Here is a 22,177-nt window from a genome sequence, read left to right on the forward strand (position 1 = left end):
TTCTGTCCTAACAAAATGTTTTTTGTGCACATTACATTTCTTAAGTGCATACCTTACATTTTCCAGTTGATCGTGTCAAAACAGACTATTTTGAAATATAAACCTCAGTCTAAAATCAGAAGACCAGGGGCACGTGGGTGGCTCAGTCGGTTGGGCGTCCGACTCCAGCTCAGGTCATGATCTCTCACAGCTTGTGAGTTTGAGCCCCACATCGGGCTCTGTGCTGACAGTTCAGAGCCTGGAGCCTGCTTCAGATTCTGTGCCTTCTTCTCTCTGTGTCCCTCCCCTGCTTGTACTCTGTGCCTCTCTCTCTCCCTCTCTCTCAAAAATAAATAAGTAAATATTTTAAAAAAAATTTTTTTAATAAATAAAAATAAAATCAGAAGGCCAAATTGGAAATGGCTCTAATATTTCTCTTCTCATTTCAGCTTTTTTTTAGGAGAGTTGGAGAAGTGCCTTGAAGATCCAGAAAAACTAGGATCCCTTTTTGTTAAACATGTCAGTACAATAACATTATTTATGTTCTGTTCTGATATGGTCATGCTTAGTAACTGATTTTTCAGATTAAAGGAGAACTCACTGGTAGTCTACAAAAGCTCTTCTGTTGAGAATAAAATCAAACCGTGCAGTGTCAGCGAATTGGAATTAAGCCCTCCTCTTGGACACAAATGACCTGCTTTCCTTGTCACCAAGCCCCAGCTGGCTGTTTAGCTCAGGGCAGTACAGAGTGGCCAGAAGGACCAGAGGCAGACCTGAAGCAGAACATCCGGGGATGTCTGTCTGTGGACAAACACGTGTTTAGTGAAGACGGTGATGTACCTAAACATACAGGAGGTTTCGCATAGGAGCCAAATATATGTGCAGATCTGAAATATGTTAACATTAAAGGTCTCTTTAGGAAATTCTTCTGTAAAAAAAAAAAATCAGTGATAAGAGTTTTGGCATTTTTTGCAAACCTCTTGAATGTCTGCCTTAACAGAAAACAGATGGATATTTTTTTTTTATATCTACTTGTACATTCATTCTATTGTGGAATTTTTTGTGGTTAAAATATATGAAAAAAAAATCCGTCCTCATACAGATAGAGCTGGAAAAGTACGAGTATTTTGATAGTCTTTTCAGAAAATTATGGCTAGTTTTCTGAGATGTTACACCAAAACTCGAACAAGTGACAATATCATAAAGCTCAGCTACCATGTGGAATCGGACAAGCCCTTGCTGGACTTCTCCCTTGCTGTCAGGCCAGAAGCCATGGAGGCAGCTCGCATTTACAGGCTTTCACCCTCACACCAGCTTGTGAGATCATGCATTGGTCAGTTGGAAAATACTGGTTCACCAGGTTAGATCATCCAAATGCTGAGACATTTTGTTATACAGTATCAAAAAGTCAGAATTGTTCATGTCACCACCCCTCTTTCTAGACCAGTCTTTAGGTGTTGTCGAGAAAACAGTGGCAGGTGTGGGTTTTCCACAGTTCTCTACCTTGACAGCTCAGAGTTTTATTATTAACAGATACTGCCAGTTTGCCTTGGAACGACACGCTTCTTTTGTTCACGTTCCAGAAAACGTCTGCCAGATACCCAAGTATAAGTAATTACATTTTGTGTCCATCCTTCTTTCAAGTAAAAATGGCGGTCCTCAAAAACCAACAATTAATTTAGCCCACAGCTCAGTGCCACAAATGGTTTTGCTTGAGACAACCCATCATATGCACCAGAAGTGTTATGAGGGAGGACCTCTGTTTTGTCACAAGAACATTAAAAAGATACATACTCCATGGTTGAGTTTAAATAAAATGGACTTTTATTACTGAATCCGGGACATTCTGCGTTAAAACTGGCAGTCTTCTGCCAATGTGTGGGGGTGAATATTTGCCAAGATGCCAGCTGGTTTTACACATCAGCACGAAGAAAGGGGTAAATGACATCTTAGTATTAGTTGGAAAGTAGTTTTGACCCTCTGGATCCCCTGAAAGGCCACAGGGGCCCCCAGAGCTCTGCACACCACACTTTGAGCATCACCGGATTGAGGGATGGCTTGCTGGGTACCTGTCTCCCTGCCTTCAGCGTTTGAGATTAAAGAGACTTTTCTTGCGTGCTAAAACCAACACTTCCCAAGACCACTGGGCCATTTGGAGGGGCGACAGTAATTCTTCATTTGAAACCAAGAACCCCGTCCTCTTGTTGCCCCTGGTTGCTATTTGCCGGGTAAAGTGAGGGGTCTGAAATTCCTAAGGGGGTGATGAGGACAGACTGCTTTGGGAGCCACAAAGCAGAATGCTACCCTAGTCATGTATCTGGAATGTGCTCCCACGGGCCTGAACCACAGTTTTAAGAAAATTTCCTTTATGAATGTGCTGAAATGTGCATGTACTCTTATATTCTAGTTGAACTTCCAGTTGTTTTAACCCATCTGTTTGCCTTTTTCATTCCTAGGAGAGAAGGTTGCACATGTACATAGTTTATTGTCAAAATAAACCAAAGTCTGAGCACATTGTCTCAGAATACATTGATACCTTTTTTGAGGTAAGACCCAAGATGGAAACAAAGCATTTCTGAATCTTTTGTTAAGGCTGATGTCAAAAATTAAAATATCATGTTTGCCAGGAACGAAGCAAGTCTCAGGAAGTTAGCCTCAGTTATAAGAGTTCTGAACCTGTTTCTTTCCTGTAAGTCAGAGAAATGAGTAGGAGTTCAGCCTGGGCTTGTGTACTCCCTTAGCTTTCAGAAGACTGGGGTCATTGTTAAAATAAAGGGGTTTATTTAAGCAGTTTTGAACCTAAGGCTCATTACAGATTCAGAATAACTCATGATCTAAACGTTTAGCCTAAAAATAAAACGTGTTTGTATGAATAAAAGAAAGCAATTGAAAGAAGGTCTTTAAACAAGGAAAAAAGACTTTTAGAAATAGCCCTCGGACGTTGAAGAGGCCACTCTGAGAAGTCGTGCGGGCCTGGTTGGGTTTTGTGCAGCATGGCCGTCTTCCCCACTGCCTCTCCTGCCATGTAGCTAGTATTTCCGACCGTTAGACTGACTCGACAACCGCCTTTTAAAAGACAACACTTAAGACCTTTCTTTTCTCCTTTAAAACCCCAGGACCTAAAGCAGCGTCTTGGCCACAGGCTGCAGCTCACAGATTTGCTCATCAAACCAGTGCAGAGGATCATGAAGTACCAGCTGCTCCTGAAGGTGAGGGTTTGCTGGGCGCAGACTGGGAGTCAGGCGTGCGTTTGGTGAGAAGGCCAGACGAGTGAGGGGAAGGAAGTTTGGGCAGGGGAAGGGACTCTTTCCTGTGAAAAAATACCCAGCAGTCTTCTTCTGATTTTAAATATTTCGGAGTAAATTTCTTAAAATCTAATAAGGCACCTTTACATCAAGGTCTGAATCAAAATGTTAGTTGAAGTGAACTTTTTCCTCACCACAGAACCATTTTCCTGGCTCTGTCGACTTTATATGTTCCCTCATCTTCCTGGGGTCCTGAGTTAAGTTCAAATGTCAGTCCCCACCTGTTGCTTCTTTTGGCTCTGACAGGGCTCAGGACCCTTGAGTGGTTTAGCTTTCTAAGCACGATTCAAGGCAAAGCCACATGGTTTTCTGGGACAAAAGTGACTGTTGAAATGTATTGAGATTCCTTCGAATATGAATATATAACTTGGAGGCTGGGTATCTACAGAGATCAGAGCTGTCTTGGAGTAAAAGAGGAGCCATTACCTGCTTAGATTTGGTTGACTTTGCTCTGCTACAGCTTGAAATCCACGTAAGGGTATCTTTTCACCAAGTTATTGGGAGAAAGAACTGAGAACATGCAGCTCAAGCGCCTGCCCCGGTGCCTGGCACATCAGGAATGATTCACAAGGTTAGCTGCGTAGCTGCTGTGTGATCATCGCCCCTATCATGTTCTCTCTGTGCTTCTTGCAGGACTTCCTCAAGTATTCCAAAAAAGCTAGCCTGGATACATCAGAATTAGAGGTACCTACCTCCCCCCAGTGTGCTGGCCCAGCTTTCCCCTAATCCCCCCATGTCTCCCATGTCTCCCATGTCTCCCAAGCAGCCCACTCCTGGAGGAGTCTGTCCCTGGGGCCTTGAGTCCCTCCACTGGGATGTGCCCTGTGTACACGAGGGGGTAGGGAAGTCGGGAGGTGGACTTGGGGGTGGATGTGAGGGTGAGCACACCAGCCCTCCCCGGAGGGCGCTGACCATTGGTGCTATCTCTCATGTGCGCGCTCTCTCTCTCTCTCTCTCCTTCCCCCCCCTTCCCTGACCCCCCCCCCCCACACCTGCAGAGAGCGGTGGAAGTCATGTGCATCGTACCCAAGCGGTGCAACGACATGATGAACGTCGGGCGGCTGCAGGGATTTGACGTAATGCGCCCGTTGTTTAAACTCACCCCTCTGGCTTCTGTCACTTTCTCTGGTCTTGGATTATTTATCTCCCCAGTAGAAAGCTGATCCTTTTGCCTGGTTTTCTGTCTTCTCTCACTTTACTTGAACCTGATTGATATTTTCTTTCAACTTTTTTTGGTGCATTTGATTTGCTTTTTGAGGACCTTCCTCTGCTCAAAGCCCAGCGCCTGATGGCGGAAACAGGCAGGACTCTGCTTTGTCTCTTGGAGCCTCTGGTGCTGTAACAGCAGAGTTTCCTTCCCCGGCAGGTGGTGGGAGGCGAGGGGCCCCTTGCACATCCATCGTCCCTGGGAGCTCGACTTCAGGGTCGCTGTGTTCAGTGTTACTCTACCAGACTTCCCTAGGAGTTGCCAGACTAGGCATATTATACATTGCCTATTAGTACCTTAAAAGACATTCAGAATTTTTTAAAATTCAACTACTGAGTAAGGAAAGAGGACAAGTTTTTGCTTTTCTTGCCTACTGTTCTACTAGAGAATTAGGGTTTAAAGTTCGGGCTCTGTGCTTCTCAAGAAAGCACAATCTCCTGGAGGGTTTCTGAAAGCACAGGACCCTGTGTCTTTCTAACGGGTCCTGCCAGGGTGCCCGTGCAGCTGGTATAGGGATTGTACCTCGACAACCTGGTCTAATGGGTCCTGCCAGGGTGCCCATGCAGCTGGTGCAGGGATTGCACCTTGACAACCTGGTTCAGTGAACTATTTATACACTTTCAATCCACCTTGTCTTTGATTGTAACGGAGGCGAGAGACTCCTACAGAGGTTGGCAAGAATTTTGTCTAGATGACTATTCTGTTGGGGGCTAAGAACTCATTATAATTAAAGAAAATTTTAAGCTCTTTAAATTAATAGAAGAAATATACATTATTCTATGGGAACAAGAAAGGAAACAGAACTTCCTGTATCTTAACTTAGAATGCAATGTTCTCTTCTCTTCCTTTGCACCACCCTCCCCTTTTAGGGTAAAATTGTTGCCCAGGGCAAGCTGCTCCTGCAGGACACATTCTTGGTCACGGACCAAGACTCGGGACTTCTGCCTCGCTGTAAAGAGAGGCGGGTTTTCCTCTTTGAGCAGATCGTCATTTTCAGTGAACCACTTGATAAAAAAAAGGGCTTCTCCATGCCGGGATTCCTGTTTAAGAACAGCATCAAGGTAATGTGTGTTTGTGTGGACACACGGACCCGTCACGCTGATGAACTGTTTCCTTTTCAGTGATGAAATGTCTTGATCCTTTGTTTATTAAATGTTTGGAGAATTTCCTCAGATATTTTAGAACTTGTAAAAATTCACTCCATCCCTCAACTGTCTGCGTTCTGAAGTGGCTGTTGTCTTGCACGCATCCCTGTGTGTCCACAGCCGTTTCTCGTCATGATTAAACATGATGAGAAGACCTTGTCTGGGCTCGTTCTTGTGTACCACCATTCCTGTGACCACATACAGCTTAAGTTCAGAGTCACGGATGTGGAATATTGCTCTAAGACCAGAGCAGAAAGCTTTCCCAGTGTCTTATTCTTTGCCTCCAGCCGATGAGGACACACTGAGCCATCAGAGCTGGGCGTGGGGCCACAGGGGTAGATAAGACAGGCCGTCTGTGCCCTGGAATAGCTTGTTCTCTGAGGAAAGAGAAACACAAATAAGTACACATAAGTAAACATAAGTAAAATCATGGCAAACGGCCTCGAGTCCTATGAACGGGACAAACCAAGGGCAAGACAGAATAAAGCAGAGGAGGGGGCTTGAGGGCCTAGCACATGGTCCCTGGGAGATGCAGCCCGCTCACCCACCTCTCCCTCCCTGTTCCTTCCACGTTGGCAGCCGTGCAGCCCTGAGCTCAGAAGGGAGGTGTGCATCCCTGTGCTAGAGCCTCCTACCGTCTGAGCCCTGAGGTCTCAGCACCCAGGTGGGACACCACACCATCCAGCTCCCCGTCAGGCTTCTGGTGGCCACCTGCAGCAGCCTCCCTGCTTCCCCTCCCTCCAGGCTGGGAGAGGCTCTTCTGCCCAACAGGACGTGGGAGGCATCGGGACTGGGCTGCATGAAGCTTCGGGCCTCTCCTGCCTCCCACTGTCCTCCGAACGTCTTCCTCCTGACAGACTCTCCACTCCATTCCAGCAGCATAGAAACCCTCTATATGTTCTTTTCCATGTCCTGCTTCTGTAAAACTGTCTTACATGTGATACCACATATAATTTCATAACGCATTATACTAATAGTCAGGGTTTTTGGTGGTTTTTTTTTCTTCAAAGTTTATCCATTTTGAAAGAGAGGGACAGAGAGAGGGAATCCTAAGCAGGCTCCACACAGTTGGTGCGGAGCCCAGCATGGGCCTCAGATCCACAAACCGTAAGATCATGACCTGAGCTGAAATCAAGAGTTGATGCTTAACCGACTTAGCCACGCAGATGCCCCAATAGTCAAGTTTTTAAAATGGCGTCATTTTATTTCTGGGGCAGAGAAGTCAGGGATACACAAACACCGGGTCGTCATAAAGGAGTCAGAAAACCGGTAATTCCCAAGCCCTCGTTTCTAGTTAATATTCAAGCACTTAGTTAAATTCTTGGGAATCCCCTTGTCCCTGAGTTAAGAGAATCACTGAAACGCATCAAGATGATGATATCCAAGGCAATAAAGATGACGGCTCAACCAAAAAAAGTTTGTTTCAGTTTTGATGTAGGATGAACTTTACATCGCACCTAGCTGGTGGGAATCCATGTGCTTTCATTGTTGGTATTGTAGTAAAATACACACAAATTTACCACCTTGGCCATTTTTCCGTGCACAGCTCAGCGGCATTAAGGACATTAAGTACGTTCACATGGTTGAATCAACCGTCACCACTGTCCATCTCCAGGACTCTACTTATCTTGCAAAACCAGAATTCTGTGCTCATTAAACCACCACTCCCCATTCCCCCCACCAGCCCCTGGCACCCACCATTCCACTCTCTGGCTCTGTGAATTTGACCACTCAAGGTACTTCATCTAAATGAAATCAGAACCGTATCCATCTGCTTGCGACTGGCTTATTTCACTTCGCATAATGCCCTTGGGGTTCATCCAAGTTGTGGCATAGGTCAGACTGTTCTGTTTAGGGCTGAGTAGTATTCCCTTACTCATTCCATAGCCCGCATTTTGTTTATCTGTCCATCGGTCAGATGGTGAATAATGCTTTAATTTTTTTAAGGTGAGTTGCCTTTGCCTGGAGGAAAACGTGGAAAACGATCCCTGTAAATTTGCTCTGACATCGAGGACGGGTGGTGTGGTGGAGACCTTCACTCTGCATTCGTCTAGTCCAAGTGTCCGGCAAACATGGATCCATGAAATCAACCAAATTTTAGAAAACCAGCGTAACTTTTTAAATGGTAACGTGTGTTCTTGTCTTTCTTTCTAGAAATCTACACATTTCTATTTCTGTCTCTCTTCTGTCTACTATTACATACCTAATAATGACAGGACATATTTAGCACAGACTGTGTTTCAGGCACTGTTCTAAGCCCTTGTTTTATTATCACTTCATTTCCTTTTCACAGTGACCCCTGGTGGCAGGTACCACTATTATTCCATTCTACAGACAAGGAAGTTGAGGCACAGAGGGGATTCGTAATTTATTTCAAGCCCCACAATTTCTTCATTGCAGAGTCAGGATTCCAAGCAGGCCAATTGGCCTTGGGCACATGTCCCACACAGTCTCTCACACCATTTGTGCCCTGGAGCCCTGTCCTGGGAGGGGAATGCTTGAGAAAAACTGAGGCAGCAGACAGAGGTGGCCCTAGATGTCGGAGACATTTCTCCAGTGCAACTTTGAAACTTGGGTTGGCTGGCGTTGCTCATCCATACCTTCCACTTGCATTGGAAAACAAGACATATTTGTCCTTCCCAGCTTCCGTGACATGAGTGATTACAGAGGAGCCATCAAAGCACCTTAGGGGACATGTCTTCTCCACAAGGAGATGGACCATACTGGCCTTTTTAGAGCGTTCCTTTGACTCTTTATGTCGGCAACTGCTTGCTTCCCTTTGTGATGGCCGACTCTGACTCTGGCTCTAATTTGGCGATCATTGAAGAGCTCTGAGAATTCAGCCAAAAGCTAAATACTCATCTAATGTCTTCTCCCATGTCTGTGGTATGTCCCAGCCCAGTAGGATGTTGTAACTTCTTTGTCCCCATAAAACCACCTTCACACCTAACATGACATTCCAGAGCCAGGAACATAGGCAGTCAATGAAAAATCAAGGGCAAGGTATTTTGGGCCAAGAAGAGGTCAGCTGCCTGGGTGTTAACTCAAGCAAGACTGATCATTTTTTACATTTGTAGTTGGAATTGGATACGTGAGGCTAGTGGGGTCCGGGGGACAGTCCCTGTGTGTGTAGAAAAGTTTCGCACCTAGGACGGTGAGCCAATGCAGTCCTCTTTAAATGCGTTTCTCTTAAGTGATACATTCATTAAATGCTAACCCATAGCATGTAACTGTTGGGAAATCTCTAAATTTTTACCATCATCTTCAAAATAAAAGGAACTGCCTCCCAAACAGGAAGCCTATGTAGGCCATGCTGTTAAAGTTTACTAGACACTCTCTTCAGTCTAGGCAAAGTCCTATTCTGGAGGGTTGAGCACCATCAGGAATGCAGTGGGGGCTCTGGGCATGTCACATCTCTCCCTCTCGCCCTTTGTTCCAGTGAGAGGTCATGGCCAAGACAGACTTAGTAAAAATGTCATTCGGCTCCAAAATGCTTGTTCACACATGCCCAATGTCCCCTCAGACAGGAAGGGGTTCTAATTGTTGTATTTCTCAAAAGTTTTAACACTTTAAGAATTTGTGTTCGTATTTCCCCATATCTTACTTGGCATGTTTCCTTCCGTCCCTGCGGACGATTACGTAACAAATGAAGCCATTGAAGTCAGGAGATGGGACAGCTACTGGACACCCCCCCCCCCCCCCAATCTGTCTTTGTAGAGCTCTTTTCCTTCCCTCCCCTCTGGTGCCAAACCTGCAAAGCAGGGGTGGTTCCTAACACCATCTGTGTGCCCTCAGGGTAACCAGGGGTATTCCTGAACTCTCAGCAGCTTCTTTGCTCTCTGGTTAGAGAAGACTTTTGTGGCTTCAGGCCTGAACTCTCCCACTGGTAGGAGCCCGCTGCTGCCTGGGATTCTCCCCCAGCGCAGTTGGACTTCCACTTGGCAGGGATGCAAAGTCTCTGCTTGCCGCTCCCGGCTGTTAAAAGCCAGCCCCACGGTGGCCGTCCTGCCCCCTGGACTTGGCCTTCTCTGCCTGCCCCCCCCCACCCCCCAGCCACTCACACAGGCACACCTCCCGTGATGGAGTCAGTGTCAGTGGTTCATAAGTAGGAGAGTAGCATTCAAGGCCTTTGCCTTTTCCTTTGCTGATGGATGGTGTCATTCTGCCACTTCCAGGATGGGTGGCTGCTTAAAGGTCGAGATGGCTGGCTACCAGTCACATGGATGAGCCACGACTTGAAGGGGGCGGGTATTCAGGACCTGCATATCCTTTTGATTGTATCCTGTGCCTTTCTCCTTTGCCCCACGAGGATATTTTTCTTGGCGTCCTGACAGTCTCCTCTGGGTCTCCCCTGTTTTGCAGCATTGACATCACCAATCGAGTATCAGAGGAACCACAGCGGGGGCGGCGGCGGGGGCAGCGGCGGGGGAGGGGGCGGCGGCAGCGGCGGCGGCAGCGGCGGGGCCCCCAGCGGCGGAGGCGGCAACCCCAGCGGCGGCCCCGGCAGCTGCAGCGGCCTCCCCAGCTCGAGCAGAAGCAGACCCTCCCGGATCCCCCAGCCTGTCAGACACCACTCCCCCGTGCTGGTCTCCTCTGCAGCCTCGAGCCAGGCAGAGGCAGACAAGATGTCAGGTACGTCCACTCCCGGCCCTGCACCGCCCCCTCCCGGCAGCAGCCCCGCCCCGGAGGCCGGCCCCGGCCAGGCCGGCAGGCGCGCCCCGGGAGAGCCCGAAGGCCCCGAGCGAGAAGCGGAGCACATCCCCAAGATGAAGGTGATCGAGAGCCCCAGGAAGGCCTCGGGGAATGCCGCAGGCGCCGGCCGCGATGCGGACGCCAGGGAGGCGCGGGCCAACCCGGAGGACAGCCGCTCGCGGAGCAGCCTGGGCTCGCTGCCCCTGGGAAAGCCCAGGCCCGGGGCCGTCTCGCCTCTGAACTCACCTGTGGCCACCGCGTTCCCTTCTCCCATCGGCAAGGAGCCCTTTCCCCCCAGCAGCCCCCTGCAGAAGGGGGGCTCCTTCTGGAGCTCCATCCCCGCCTCTCCCGCCAGCCGGCCGGGCTCCTTCACCTTCCCGGGGGACAGCGACTCCCTCCAGCGGCAGGCGCAGCGCCACGCGGCCCCCGGCAAGGACACGGACCGCATGAGCACGTGCTCCTCGGCCAGCGAGCAGTCCGTGCAGTCCACGCAGAGCAACGGGGTAAGAACGCCCGGCAGCCTGCGCCCGCCCGCCCCGCTGCCTCTGTCCCGCCAGCTCTTCTAAACCTCCCCGTGGCCGCCGCTCTCCTCCTACTAACTCCCGGCTCTCCGGCTCCTCCGGCGCCGCCCGCAGAGGTCGGAGCCCGCCGACGCCCCGCGGGCCTGGACGGCGCGCCTTCTAACCCTCCTGCCGCGGGGACAGCGCTGCTCTCGTCTCTACTAACTCGCTCCTTGCTTTGTGTGTGTCTCCTTAATATGGGAAGCAGATCGGTACCTTGCGAACGCAGCACCTGTGCGTCTCTCACACTCTCTGACCAGCAGAATATCTCGGAACTTCCTTTTTACCCCTGCCTTCCTCACACACGTTTTTTAGAGGGGTCAGCGTCCCTGCTGTTTACCTCCTATTTCAATTGGAATCTGTACACTTTCAGCTTTTTGCTCATCGCTTGGTTGTGCTCTTTTATGCCTTAAATTATCTTTGCAGCGTTTTTGACTCACCTGCTGAAAAAAAAAAGTCCCTCGAGAAAACTTCCAACAGCAATTCACAGCAAACTAAGCAGACAAAATAGGGGGAAAGGAATCTCTCCAGTGGAAATGCTTGCTTCCCCCAGTTTCACTCTGGAAGAGAGAGAGACTGCCTTAGCGCCTCCGGAGCCTGGGCTCCTGCTGGCGGGGAGCGAGGCGGAGGCTGGATGCCCAGCGACCTGCGTTCTGCCCAGCAGGGGGCGCGCTGTGGGCGCTCTGGGCTTCCTCGCCCTCCCCTAGGCCCGTTGCCTGGGTCGTGTCCTCAAGCAGAAAGGTTGCTGTGGTGGGGTTTTCCCCCATTTCTGTGGCTTCCTCACTATCCTCCCCAGCTGTTTTCCTACACGGCAGATGGCCTGACCTTTAACACTTTCCTAAAGGCATGCGTGAGGGAAGAGAACTGTTCTGACGAGTGTATGTTTGATCGCTTTATAAATTTTTAAATACATTTCCCTGAAAGGGTCTGTGTCTCTCATTATGAAAACGAATCTGGCTTTTGCATGTCTCTCTTCTTTCCTCTGGACTTCTATTAATGCCTTGTTTGGGGTGACGTGGCCTTTTCTTTTCCTTCTACTTGTTACATATATTGTTAAACTTGATCTTTATATTTAATTGAGAAACAAATCAGGAAGCGGGTCTTGGTACGTTTATTTGCCCTTGACTCTTATTTGCAAAAACAAGCGGTCGGGGCAGGCAACCTCCGCAGTGGCTGTGGCCAGTGTCCTGCAGAGTAGCCTGGCCCCCGGTTGGGTATGAATTGCTAGGAATGCAGGTGAGCAACTTCAGCCAGAGGAAAAGAGGCAGAGGTCGCAGGGATTGCCTGCCAGCATCTGGTGGAATACTCGGGATGCGGGCATGGTCTTACAGCTGAGACCCCTCCTACGAATTGGGCTCATCCTAACCTGGACACTCCCCGTAAGCAACCGAGGACCTTTCAGAGTCTGTGCTTCAGAATGAACCTCGACTGCCCCAGCACAGGGCAGCCCGTGATGGTCACTGGGCGCCCATGAGTGTGCACAGATAACAGTCACCACCTGGCTCCCTCCTGGGATGTTCACCCTGAGACAAAGGCATAGTCAGTCACCTGTGACATATGTCCCAGCTTTAGGCTGCACAAGCTGCCTGTGCCTCTCGCTTTTTTTTACGTGGTAGGTAACCTGGAACGGGAAGTTGCCAGTGTTTTAGATGAGTCAAAGTGCCTTACAGAGATGCCCTGGAAGGCTGGGACGACCACCAGAGGCCTGAATGGGGATTTGAAAATGTCCTCTAGGATTCTTAAGTATTTCAGTTAAAAGGAACCATCGCCCTGCCCCATTTCTGCCCATCTGGGCCATCTTATCCTCCTGGCAGGTCAGCTTTGACCACCTTCCTCCTTGACTACTTCCATGGAACTGTCTGCACTCACAGCCAAGCAGCTGTGCCTAACCCATGGCCTGGGTCCTTCTTCCTCCTTTAATGGGCACCTTCCAGAAAGTTCTGCTGAGAACAGGAGTGGAGTGGATGTGGACCAACCCAGACAGTGACTGTGCCAGCCCCCAAATGTGGATGCACGATGTCTCTGCACCTGCCCACCTGGGCAGCAATAGAAATGCAACCCTGCCTTCGTCTCAGAAGCCAGGTGGCCCGTGCACATTCCTAACCCCCACTCTGTAAGGGGGTAATGATTATGCCAGCTGGGAAGCCGGTTTTGAGCATTAAATGAGATGGATTTTAAATGCCTGGTACTTAGCCTGGTTCATAGGGGGTGTTCAGAAAATACCAGTAGCTGTTGTTATTGTGGCAAAATTAGGAGACAAAGCTCTGTATGCGTTATTGCCAAAAGCGGCTGTGCCACATAAGTTGCTTTTCGTCTGCGTTCTCTAGCAAATTTGGTTTCGTAATCTCAAAATTATTGGGTATTGCTATATAAGTCAGAATCCTAAAGTACATGCTCAAAGAATACAATGGCAGAAATGACTACGCACAGACCGTAGCCTGACGTGGACAGCACGGGCATCCACGAGGGGCAGGTATCCGCAGCCGACTCCGCCAAGACAGGAACAGAGCTTGGCACTCCGCTGTGTGTCCCTTAAATATCCACTGCGGGTCTGGAGCCCTGGACCCTGGAGTTCTCGGCCCGCTGACTTGCTAATAGCAGCCAGCCGTCCTCTGCCGTGTGCCCCAACACCAGCCCGGCAGCCCAGGCTGACCTGCGTGAGGCGGGATTGTCCGGCAGGCGCAACTGCACCACCCAGGACCTGCCCCAGGCACCCAGGAGCCCAGCAGAGGCTAGAGTCCTCGAAGCCCGGGGGATCCGTGAACGTCCTGACGGCGTCATTGGCGGAAGCCTCTGAGAACAAGCAAGCAGGAACAGGGTGCCTGATGCCCCTTCCCACGTCCCACCTGTTGGTAGAGGGGATTGAGCAAGAGCTAGCTCAGGATTGGCCAGTGGTGTCAGCTTCACCCCCTCCCCTGGAACAAAGGGGTCACTTGGCAAATGACAGCTTGAGACAAACACTGCCATTTGTGTGTCTTCCACTCAGCAACTAACGCCACTCAGCCCGCGGGCCTAGGTAGGTGGGCTTCAGAAATGATCTCTGTTTCCCTTTTGCCATCTCGCCTCGTTGAGTTCCTAAATAGGTATTGCGCGTCTGCTGCCTGTCAGTCACTGTGATGGACGTTAAGGACACACAGTGGACAAGGAGGTCGGGTACTACCAGGAGGACTTCAGGCTGAGAGGAGCATAGGCTTTCCCACGCCAAGGTCCGTTCCGGAAGCTTGAATCGCGGGGCCCGCGGTGTCCACAGCTGCCCTGCCGTGCTGGGTACTCTGTGTGTTACTGTGGCAACGGCACCTTCCGGACGCTCGAGTCACACAAGCTCCTGGAAGGGCCACTCACTGAGGGACACGAGTGACTATCCTTAGGAGCAGGGCAGTAGTCGATTTACTTTTCAGGTATCGCTCATTCTTTCAGAAGGAAAGGAATAAAAGGTGACCGTGGTGAGGCCTGTCAGCAGCTCGGCCGGAGCCGGCGGCCTGTGCTCTGAGTGAACGTTTTCTTTGGCAGATCTGGGGCGCTCCGTGGTCTGGTGTGTCGGCTGGAGAGCTACTCTCCGGGGCTTTTTAATTTAATGATGCTTTTCTAGGTGAGCGTGGTAGTCCCCGTGACGCCCCCACAACCTAGATCTAAGGCAGCACGGCACCGGCAGGAGGACTGAGCCATTCCTTTGAGGTGCAAGGAAGATGGGGCTCAAATCGTCTCCCAAAAGCAGAGTGTCGTCACTGCACTGACTCGCGTTAGATTGTCGCTCACGTTGCTTTCTAAGTTTTCGGTGATCGGGAAGGAGGCACGGAGTCAGCTAACGAGAGAGTGGCTCCGAGCCTGTGTGGTGAGCGCTGCTCTGGGCCGGCACGAGACGGCGCCCGCGGATGACATCACATCTCGTTTCAGTTCCCCTCTGCCTTTCTCTTTGTCCTCCCTCCCACTCCAGAGTGAAAGCAGCAGCAGTAGCAACATCTCCACCATGTTGGTGACACACGATTACACGGCAGTGAAGGAGGATGAGATCAACGTCTACCAAGGAGAGGTCGTTCAGATTCTGGCCAGCAATCAACAGAACATGTTTCTGGTGTTCCGAGCCGCCACTGACCAGTGCCCCGCCGCTGAGGGCTGGATTCCGGGCTTCGTCCTGGGGCACACCAGTGCAGTCATCGTGGAGAACCCCGATGGGACCCTCAAGTGAGTGCCCAGCGGGCCGGCCGAGGGGACAGGGGCCCGAGCGCACACGAGGCCCGGAGGCCCCGCTAGAGAGCCGCTCCATCGTCCATCCGTGCGAGTTCATCTCCAGGCGCGGTGCGGAACCCCAGAGTGAAGACGGGGTGGCCTCTCGTCTCTCAGACGTGTTCTGACAGGGTCTTTTGACAACCTGCGTTTGCAGACACAGCTTTTTTCAAGTCACTGAGTAAACCACAACAATATTGTAGTCCCCAATATTCTGGTTGGGTGGGTGGGGGGGGACTCTCCAAGGACCCCTGCCCTCTTAGCAGGCTATGCTGAGGGTGCACCCATGAAGGTGCTCGTCTGTGAGCTGCAGGTAAAGATCTGTGTGATGCCATTACTGTCGTGCCTCACGTATACTAGAAGGTTTCATTCCACTAAGAAATGAGACCGGGTTTGCTGTGTTAAACTTTAAAAAAAATTTTTTTTAATGTTTATTTTTGAGAGAGAGAGAGAGAGAGAGAGAGAGACCCAGCATGAGTAGGGGAGGGGCAGGGAGAGAGGGAGACACAGAATCCAAAGCAGGCTCCAGTCTCTGAGCTGTCAGCACAGAGCCTGACGTGGGGCTTGAACTCACAAACCGTGAGATCGTGATGTGAGCCAAAGTCAGAAGCTTAACTGACTGAGCCACCCAGGTGTCCCTGCATTCAACATTTTTTTTTTTTTTTAAAGAAAACGGAGTTCAGGTGCTGATTTAAAACTGCCCTTCTCTGAATCTATTTGGCTGTGATAGAGATCAGCCACATGGCTTCTGGGAATGGAGGCATTGCAGGAATTTGTGATTTCTGAAATCTCCAATGATGGTGACCATGGTCACGCTCCTGTCCAAGCCCGGCAGGACCCTCGGCGGGGTGTGCGGCACACCTGGATGGGACCCCAGCACCACCCCACACCTCTGGGCCTGGAGCTTGCAACCCCCCGGGGATGCTAGGCTTGAGCTCATGCTGCACAGGGTCTCTTCCATGATGATCCCCTTGTCCCGTCTCTCCTCGATACATAGAAGTATTTTATCTTAGTACGTTATTCAAGAATCCCATTTTGTACTTTGTTTTATCAAAGGGTATTCTTAGGCCTTGTATTAGGGTTCCCCAGAGAAACAGAGCCAATAGGAGCGTGTGTGTACATTCTGGGAAGGAGGCAGGTGTTGTAAGGAACTGGATCATAAGGTTATGGAGAATTATGAGTCCAAATCCACAGTGTAGACCAGCAGGCTGGGTGCCCATTTTGCTAAAGAATTCCCTCCAGCTCGGGGAAGCCAGTCTTTTTGTTCTACTTAGGTCTCCGGTTGATTGGAGGAGGCCCACTCACCACGTGGTGGAGGGCGGAGTGTTTTACTTTACCAATTAAAAATTTTAATCTCGTCCAGAAACACCCAGAACAACACTTGATCATATCTCTGGGCATCAAACGGCCAAGAATTGACCATCTTCATGGCCACTTCTGTATTTTAGTCCTTAACACTTAAGAATTTCTTGGTTTCCCCTCTGGTTTTTAAGACTCAGGGTCAGGTTTCCCCTCTGGTTTTTAAGACTCAGGGTCAGGTTTCCCTCAGCAGAGCACACTGTTCCTGAAGGAGCCTCAGTCAGCCTGTGTCCCCATAGGTGAGCTACTCAGCTCTTCTCCGATATTCTCAGGAATCACTTGCCGAACACTGGGAAGATGTAACACTAACGACGTGTTACTTTCCCCCTAGGAAGTCAACATCTTGGCACACAGCACTCCGTTTAAGGAAAAAATCTGAGAAAAAAGATAAAGACGGCAAACGGGAAGGCAAGTTAGAGAACGGTTATCGGAAGTCTCGGGAAGGACTCAGCAACAAGGTATCTGTGAAGGTGAGTCTGAGCGTCTCCAGGAACCCGTGTCATTCCGAGGGGGCAGCAGGGGGCCTGGCGCCCAGCCTCGCTTCCCACGCCCTGCCTCCTGCCAGCCGCCCGCGCAGGGCTCCAGGCACAGGTGGCTACACTTGTGCGGGGAACCAGGGACACGCAGCACGCCTGACCAGGTGCACGTGTAGCTTACAAGGAACACTGCCAGCTGCCCAGTGAAGCAGAAACCAGACCCTTGCAAGTACAGCGCTGCAAAGCCGCTGTGGCGCTGATTTCATCCGGGGGCCGCCTCAGCCTCGCCCGCTCCGGCACATTCCCTTGGCAGTCGCTTCAGTCAGCTTGGTTCCCGTGGTGCGACTGCCTCAAACCTGGGTTGGGAAGTGGTTGCCTGGGGAGAAAAAATCTCCCCCAAAGGGAACGCGAGGGCTCTGGGCCAGGGCACCGGCCGCCCTTCAGAAGGAAGGGGTGTGGGGACCAGCTGGACCCAGCCCACTGGATGAGAAAAATGGGCATTTCTGAGGTTAAAGGGCGTTGATGCGTTTGTGAGAAGGAAGACAAAAGCTCATCTAAATTTGGATGAGTGCATTTAAAGGCGACGAAAATGCGCTGTTTCGATACCCACGAAAACCAAGTTGTATTTCCACTCATCTTTCAGTGATAATCGTAGCCAGGGAATAAACTCAGTATACCTCAAAGCAGTTCTTGCTTCTGGTTAATATCTACGTGCTTTTTCCATTTCAGCTTCTCAACCCCAACTACATATATGACGGTGAGTTCTGTTGTCTGCTTCCTCTGGTCTCGCAGAGCGTAGGTCTATGGGGCATGGCGGAGAGGCCTCGGGTGTGCCGCGTGGAACGGGTTTTTTGTGGCGCTCCGGGTGTGGGCAGCAACGAGGGCCTCATTCGTTTGTTAGCGTTGGTGGGTGTGGGAGGGGAGCCAAGGGTGACTGGTGTCCCTGACTCCTCTCTCGTGCAGTTCCCCCAGAATTCGTCATTCCCTTGAGTGAGGTCACGTGTGAGACAGGGGAGACCGTTGTTCTTAGATGTCGAGTTTGTGGCCGCCCCAAGGCCTCGATCACCTGGAAGGGCCCTGAACACAACACCTTGAACAACGACGGTCACTACAGCATCTCCTACAGGTGAGGGTGGGGTCTCGCTGGCAGTGAACATGACCTCTAGTCACTGTGACCAACACTGTCAAACTGCTTACTTAGCTTTTGCACCCTGATGCCTCCCACAAGGGCCCGTTTCATCCAGGGTGCACGATAAAAATTAAAATTCCACTTGAAATTCCTTGGCAGTACTCGCTCTCGGAATTTCCTGTGACCCCAGAGGGGGGAGGGTAGGGGTGGCCACTGGGGGAGCTGCCCCTCTGTGACCCACGGTGTCTTGTCATCTGTACGGCAGTGACTTGGGAGAGGCCACTCTGAAGATTGTGGGTGTGACCACAGAAGATGACGGCACCTACACGTGCATCGCTGTGAACGACATGGGTTCGGCCTCGTCCTCAGCCAGTCTGAGGGTGCTGGGTAAGCTGCTCCCCGAGCTGATCTGAGGCCCAGAGGCCCCGCCCCTACACAGACCCGCCCCACATACTCTGAAGTGTTTGGCAACAATCACTCTCGGGGCCTTCCCAACAAGAGCTACAAGGGGCAGACCACGGTATCTAGGACATCCCGGGGAGGGACACGGTGACGGCCGCTCATCACGGCCCCGGTGCAGCTGAGTTCCCGGTGCCAGCCTCTAGGTTGGAACACAGCACATTCCGTGTTCTTAGTGCTCAAAACACATCCTCCTATTTGATTTCTCTTTTATTCAATTCCTGAGTTGACACTTTGGCCCTGAGAGACTCTCCTCCAAGCTGGTCTCATGTAGACTATGAGAGGAGAGGAAGGACTGTGGCTGAGGCTCTGTGCCTGACTTAGACCCTAACGGCGTCCCTCCCGTGAGTGCAGGGGACCAGGGTGGGACCTGCGTCCCTCCGGTCCGAAGCCCTTGCTCTCTTCACTGCCCAGCAAGGCCTTGTTCTCTCTCCTCAGCTAGACTGAGCGACTGGAGGCAGAACCCATGTCCTGGGCCTTTCTAAGTCTCCTCTGGGTGCACTTGACAAGATGCTCAGGAGGCAGCACGTACCCCTTGATTTGCAGCTACTGCTTTGGCAGAAGGCCAGCTTGGCAGCACAGGACCGCCGACTTTTGTCACGTGTCCCCCAGCTGCACCAGCTCAAGGAACCTGCTTCCGAGAGCAAAACAAAAATAAAACCCTGAACTAAAAGGTGCATTGAGTTCAGGAACACCCTGTGTGTAGACAATGAACAGAATTATCTTAGCATTTTTATCCTGTGTCTCTTCATCCCAGATACTTTAATCTCATTAAACCAGAGAAAGGGAATGTCCTGAATTTCTCAGATCATGATGCAAGGAAGAAAGAGAATCTTGAATTTAAAAGTGAAGAATCACCGGTGTTGTAATTTGTAAAAGAGGCCACAGAAACTGTCCAGGTGGTTTTTGCTTTCTAATAAATCAGTAGCACAAGCTAAAGGCACTTGGGGAGGTGGAAGATGCCACCTTGGAGACGCGAGTTGGAAAATAATGGAAAAGGCAGTGGGTGTTTATTTCTGTCACGTAAACCCATCTCGTCCTCATCCTAAGTCCCAGCCTGTCGTGTGTATTTTATGCTTCGGGCACATCTTCGTTCCTATGAGCCACAGCGGACATGCCCGGCAGCCACGGTGGCCGCCATGTTGGACAGCGCAGGCCTAGAGACCCCTTCCCCCAGTAGCGCCGCAGAAACCAAGCTCAGGGGAGGTGCTGTTCTTGTTACAGGTCCAGGGAGTGATGGGATCATGGTGACCTGGAAAGACAACTTTGACTCCTTCTACAGCGAAGTGGCTGAGCTTGGCAGGTACAATATAAAACCCAAAGCCCCTTCTGGGAGAACAGAGAGTAAGACATAACTCACCGCAGGAGTAGATAAAATCAAGTGGTGTATTTTGCCACCAGTTGGAAGTTATAGGAATTCTATTTGGAAGGTAACCTGTAATTGCCTTTCGACAGTAAACACTGAGGGTTCAGACGTTTTCAGCTCAGATTCCAGGAGACAATGAAGGCCTAAAGCCATAAGCCATCCGTTCATGCAATGACCCAACTCCTCTGCTGTGCGTCTAGGACCGAACCAGCTGTCGTGTCCTTGGGAGAAGTTGGAGGAGAGTCGCTCAAACCCTTTTTGTGGGACTTAATTCTCCTTTGGAGGCTCCGCTAGGAAAGGCTGAGTGTGCCCGGCAGACTTGAGTTGTCTGTGGAGATGTGCATTGGAGATGCGGGGCACGCCTGCATGAGCAGAGACAGGGGCTCCTCCCTTCCAGAAGGGCAGCCAGGGCTCGGGCAGCGGTCAGCAGGGCCCTCAGGCCCTCTGGCTCAACTCTGCTGCCCATCCACACGGCTCTCCTCCACTTCTCCAGTCCTGACCCAGGCAGCAAGAAGGTCAAAAGCATGACAGCTGAGCTTGTCGCTTTTAAAAAGCTTAACAAGAGGGGCGCCTGGGTGGCGCAGTCGGTTAAGCGTCCGACTTCAGCCAGGTCACGATCTCGCGGTCCGTGAGTTCGAGCCCCGCGTCAGGCTCTGGGCTGATGGCTCGGAGCCTGGAGCCTGTTTCCGATTCTGTGTCTCCCTCTCTCTCTGCCCCTCCCCCGTTCATGCTCTGTCTCTCTCTGTCCCAAAAATAAATAAAAAATGTTGAAAAAAAAATTAAAAAAAAAATAAAATAAAATAAAAAGCTTAACAAGAAACCCCCAGAGTGGCCTCCTCCATTCGAGTGGCTGCACTGGGTCTCGTGGCTCCAGCTACCTGTGCACATACCTGCGTGTATCAGGCTGACCTGTCTGTCCGCTGTCCATCGCTGTACGGGCACACCACTTGCTGTCTCGAGGCAGCACTGACCACTTCTGGCCACGTTTGGAGTGACCGGGCAGCTATCCGCTGGTTTCCCCTGGGCTCAGTTGGCTGGGACGCTGGGCCTCTCTCCACATAGACTTTCGCCCTGGGCTTCCTCACGTGATGGCAGAAGCCGCAGGGCCTCTCAAGGCTCGGCCTCAGAAATCAGCGGCCGCACTTCTTCCGCGTTGTGTGGGTCAGAAACACCACCGGCCAGGCCAGGTTCAGGGAAGAGAAACAGACTGCCCTTCTGTGGGAGAAGTAGCAGAGCGGTGTGGCCGTTTTCTTCCCCCCACAGGGTGATTTCTATTCCTTGCATTCCCCAGTACTCCCCAAATTTCATCCCATCCTATGGTAGCGGGCTCAGATTTGAGGTCCAAGACCCTATTTTCCAGGTTGGGTCAAGGTGCCACTGAGGCTTCTTGGGTGTGGCTCACTGGGGACAGCTCCAGAGGCCGTGGGTGCCGATGAGTGACCGGCCCCACACAGGCGTCCTGCAAGTCAGGCACTGTGACAGCAGTGACACTCCTTTCCAAAAGGGGGCACAGGGTGACCGGGGGCCACCAAGTGCATCCCAGGCTTCTTGACATGGTGAGGAAGGCTTTCCATGACAGCAGAGGCAGAGGCTGCCTGGTTGGTCTCACATGTCACTTCTGCCGAATTTGAGGTCAGGAGGTCACACAGGGTGAGGAGATGGAGTTTGCCTCTAGGAAGGAGAGGAGACGCATGGCTGAGGGGCTCGGAGACTGGCAGGCTTCCTCGGGGTCGTCGCGGGCCGTCATTCCTCCACGAGTGGCCAGGGAGGGCAGGGCCTGTGGACAGGGGAGGCTGCCCCGCCCCCGGTCCATTTAGGTTAACAGTTTCTTGTCCATGACAGACTCAGAGTCATCTGAAAGTGACCTTCTTGGCATATTTTCCAGGGGCAGATTCTCTGTCGTTAAGAAATGTGATCAAAAAGGAACCAAACGAGCAGTGGCCACTAAGTTTGTGAACAAGAAGTTGATGAAGCGTGACCAGGTCACCCACGAGCTTGGAATCCTGCAGAACCTCCAGCACCCGCTGCTTGTTGGCCTCCTTGATAGCTTCGAGACCCCCACCAGCTACATCCTGGTTTTGGAAATGTGCGTACACACCCCCTTCCCTCCCCAGCTTGGGAGCCTCTGCCTCAACTTTAAGTGATCTTATTGTTGTTTGTTCTCTAAGAAGGGCAGAGAGTGGCATTTGGGGATCCACAGAATGTGTAAAATACAAAAGAAAAGCCTACTGTCAGAGACCACAGTTCTAGAGCTTTCCAGTAATGGTCGGAAGAAG

At 51.1% G+C, this 22,177-nt stretch overlaps 1 protein-coding gene across 5 annotated transcripts in view; it reads left to right on the forward strand.

The window, feature by feature from the left end:
• TRIO (trio Rho guanine nucleotide exchange factor) overlaps window positions 1-22,177 on the forward strand; it is a 354,644-nt gene that overhangs the window by 326,880 nt on the left and 5,587 nt on the right. For 2 of the 5 annotated variants that reach the window (XM_053906890.1, XM_053906891.1), the window contains exons 41-55: window positions 429-498; window positions 2,436-2,525; window positions 3,096-3,188; window positions 3,918-3,968; window positions 4,283-4,360; window positions 5,361-5,552; window positions 7,584-7,761; window positions 9,999-10,831; window positions 14,823-15,070; window positions 16,803-16,941; window positions 17,677-17,704; window positions 17,911-18,073; window positions 18,342-18,463; window positions 19,760-19,838; window positions 21,787-21,987. In XM_053906890.1, the coding sequence (XP_053762865.1) occupies window positions 429-498; window positions 2,436-2,525; window positions 3,096-3,188; window positions 3,918-3,968; window positions 4,283-4,360; window positions 5,361-5,552; window positions 7,584-7,761; window positions 9,999-10,831; window positions 14,823-15,070; window positions 16,803-16,941; window positions 17,677-17,704; window positions 17,911-18,073; window positions 18,342-18,463; window positions 19,760-19,838; window positions 21,787-21,987 (2,565 nt within the window). Of the gene's footprint in view, window positions 1-428; window positions 499-2,435; window positions 2,526-3,095; window positions 3,189-3,917; window positions 3,969-4,282; window positions 4,361-5,360; window positions 5,553-7,583; window positions 7,762-9,998; window positions 10,901-14,822; window positions 15,071-16,802; window positions 16,942-17,676; window positions 17,705-17,910; window positions 18,074-18,341; window positions 18,464-19,759; window positions 19,839-21,786; window positions 21,988-22,177 lie in introns of those variants that run through there. The other 3 variants (XR_008423663.1, XM_053906893.1, XM_053906892.1) reach the window with 3 other exon arrangements.

The sequence above is a fragment of the Panthera pardus genome, unplaced genomic scaffold, assembly GCF_024362965.1.
Source record: "Panthera pardus isolate Hobbes unplaced genomic scaffold, ASM2436296v1 HiC_scaffold_2, whole genome shotgun sequence".
Classification (NCBI taxonomy): Eukaryota; Metazoa; Chordata; class Mammalia; order Carnivora; family Felidae; genus Panthera; species Panthera pardus.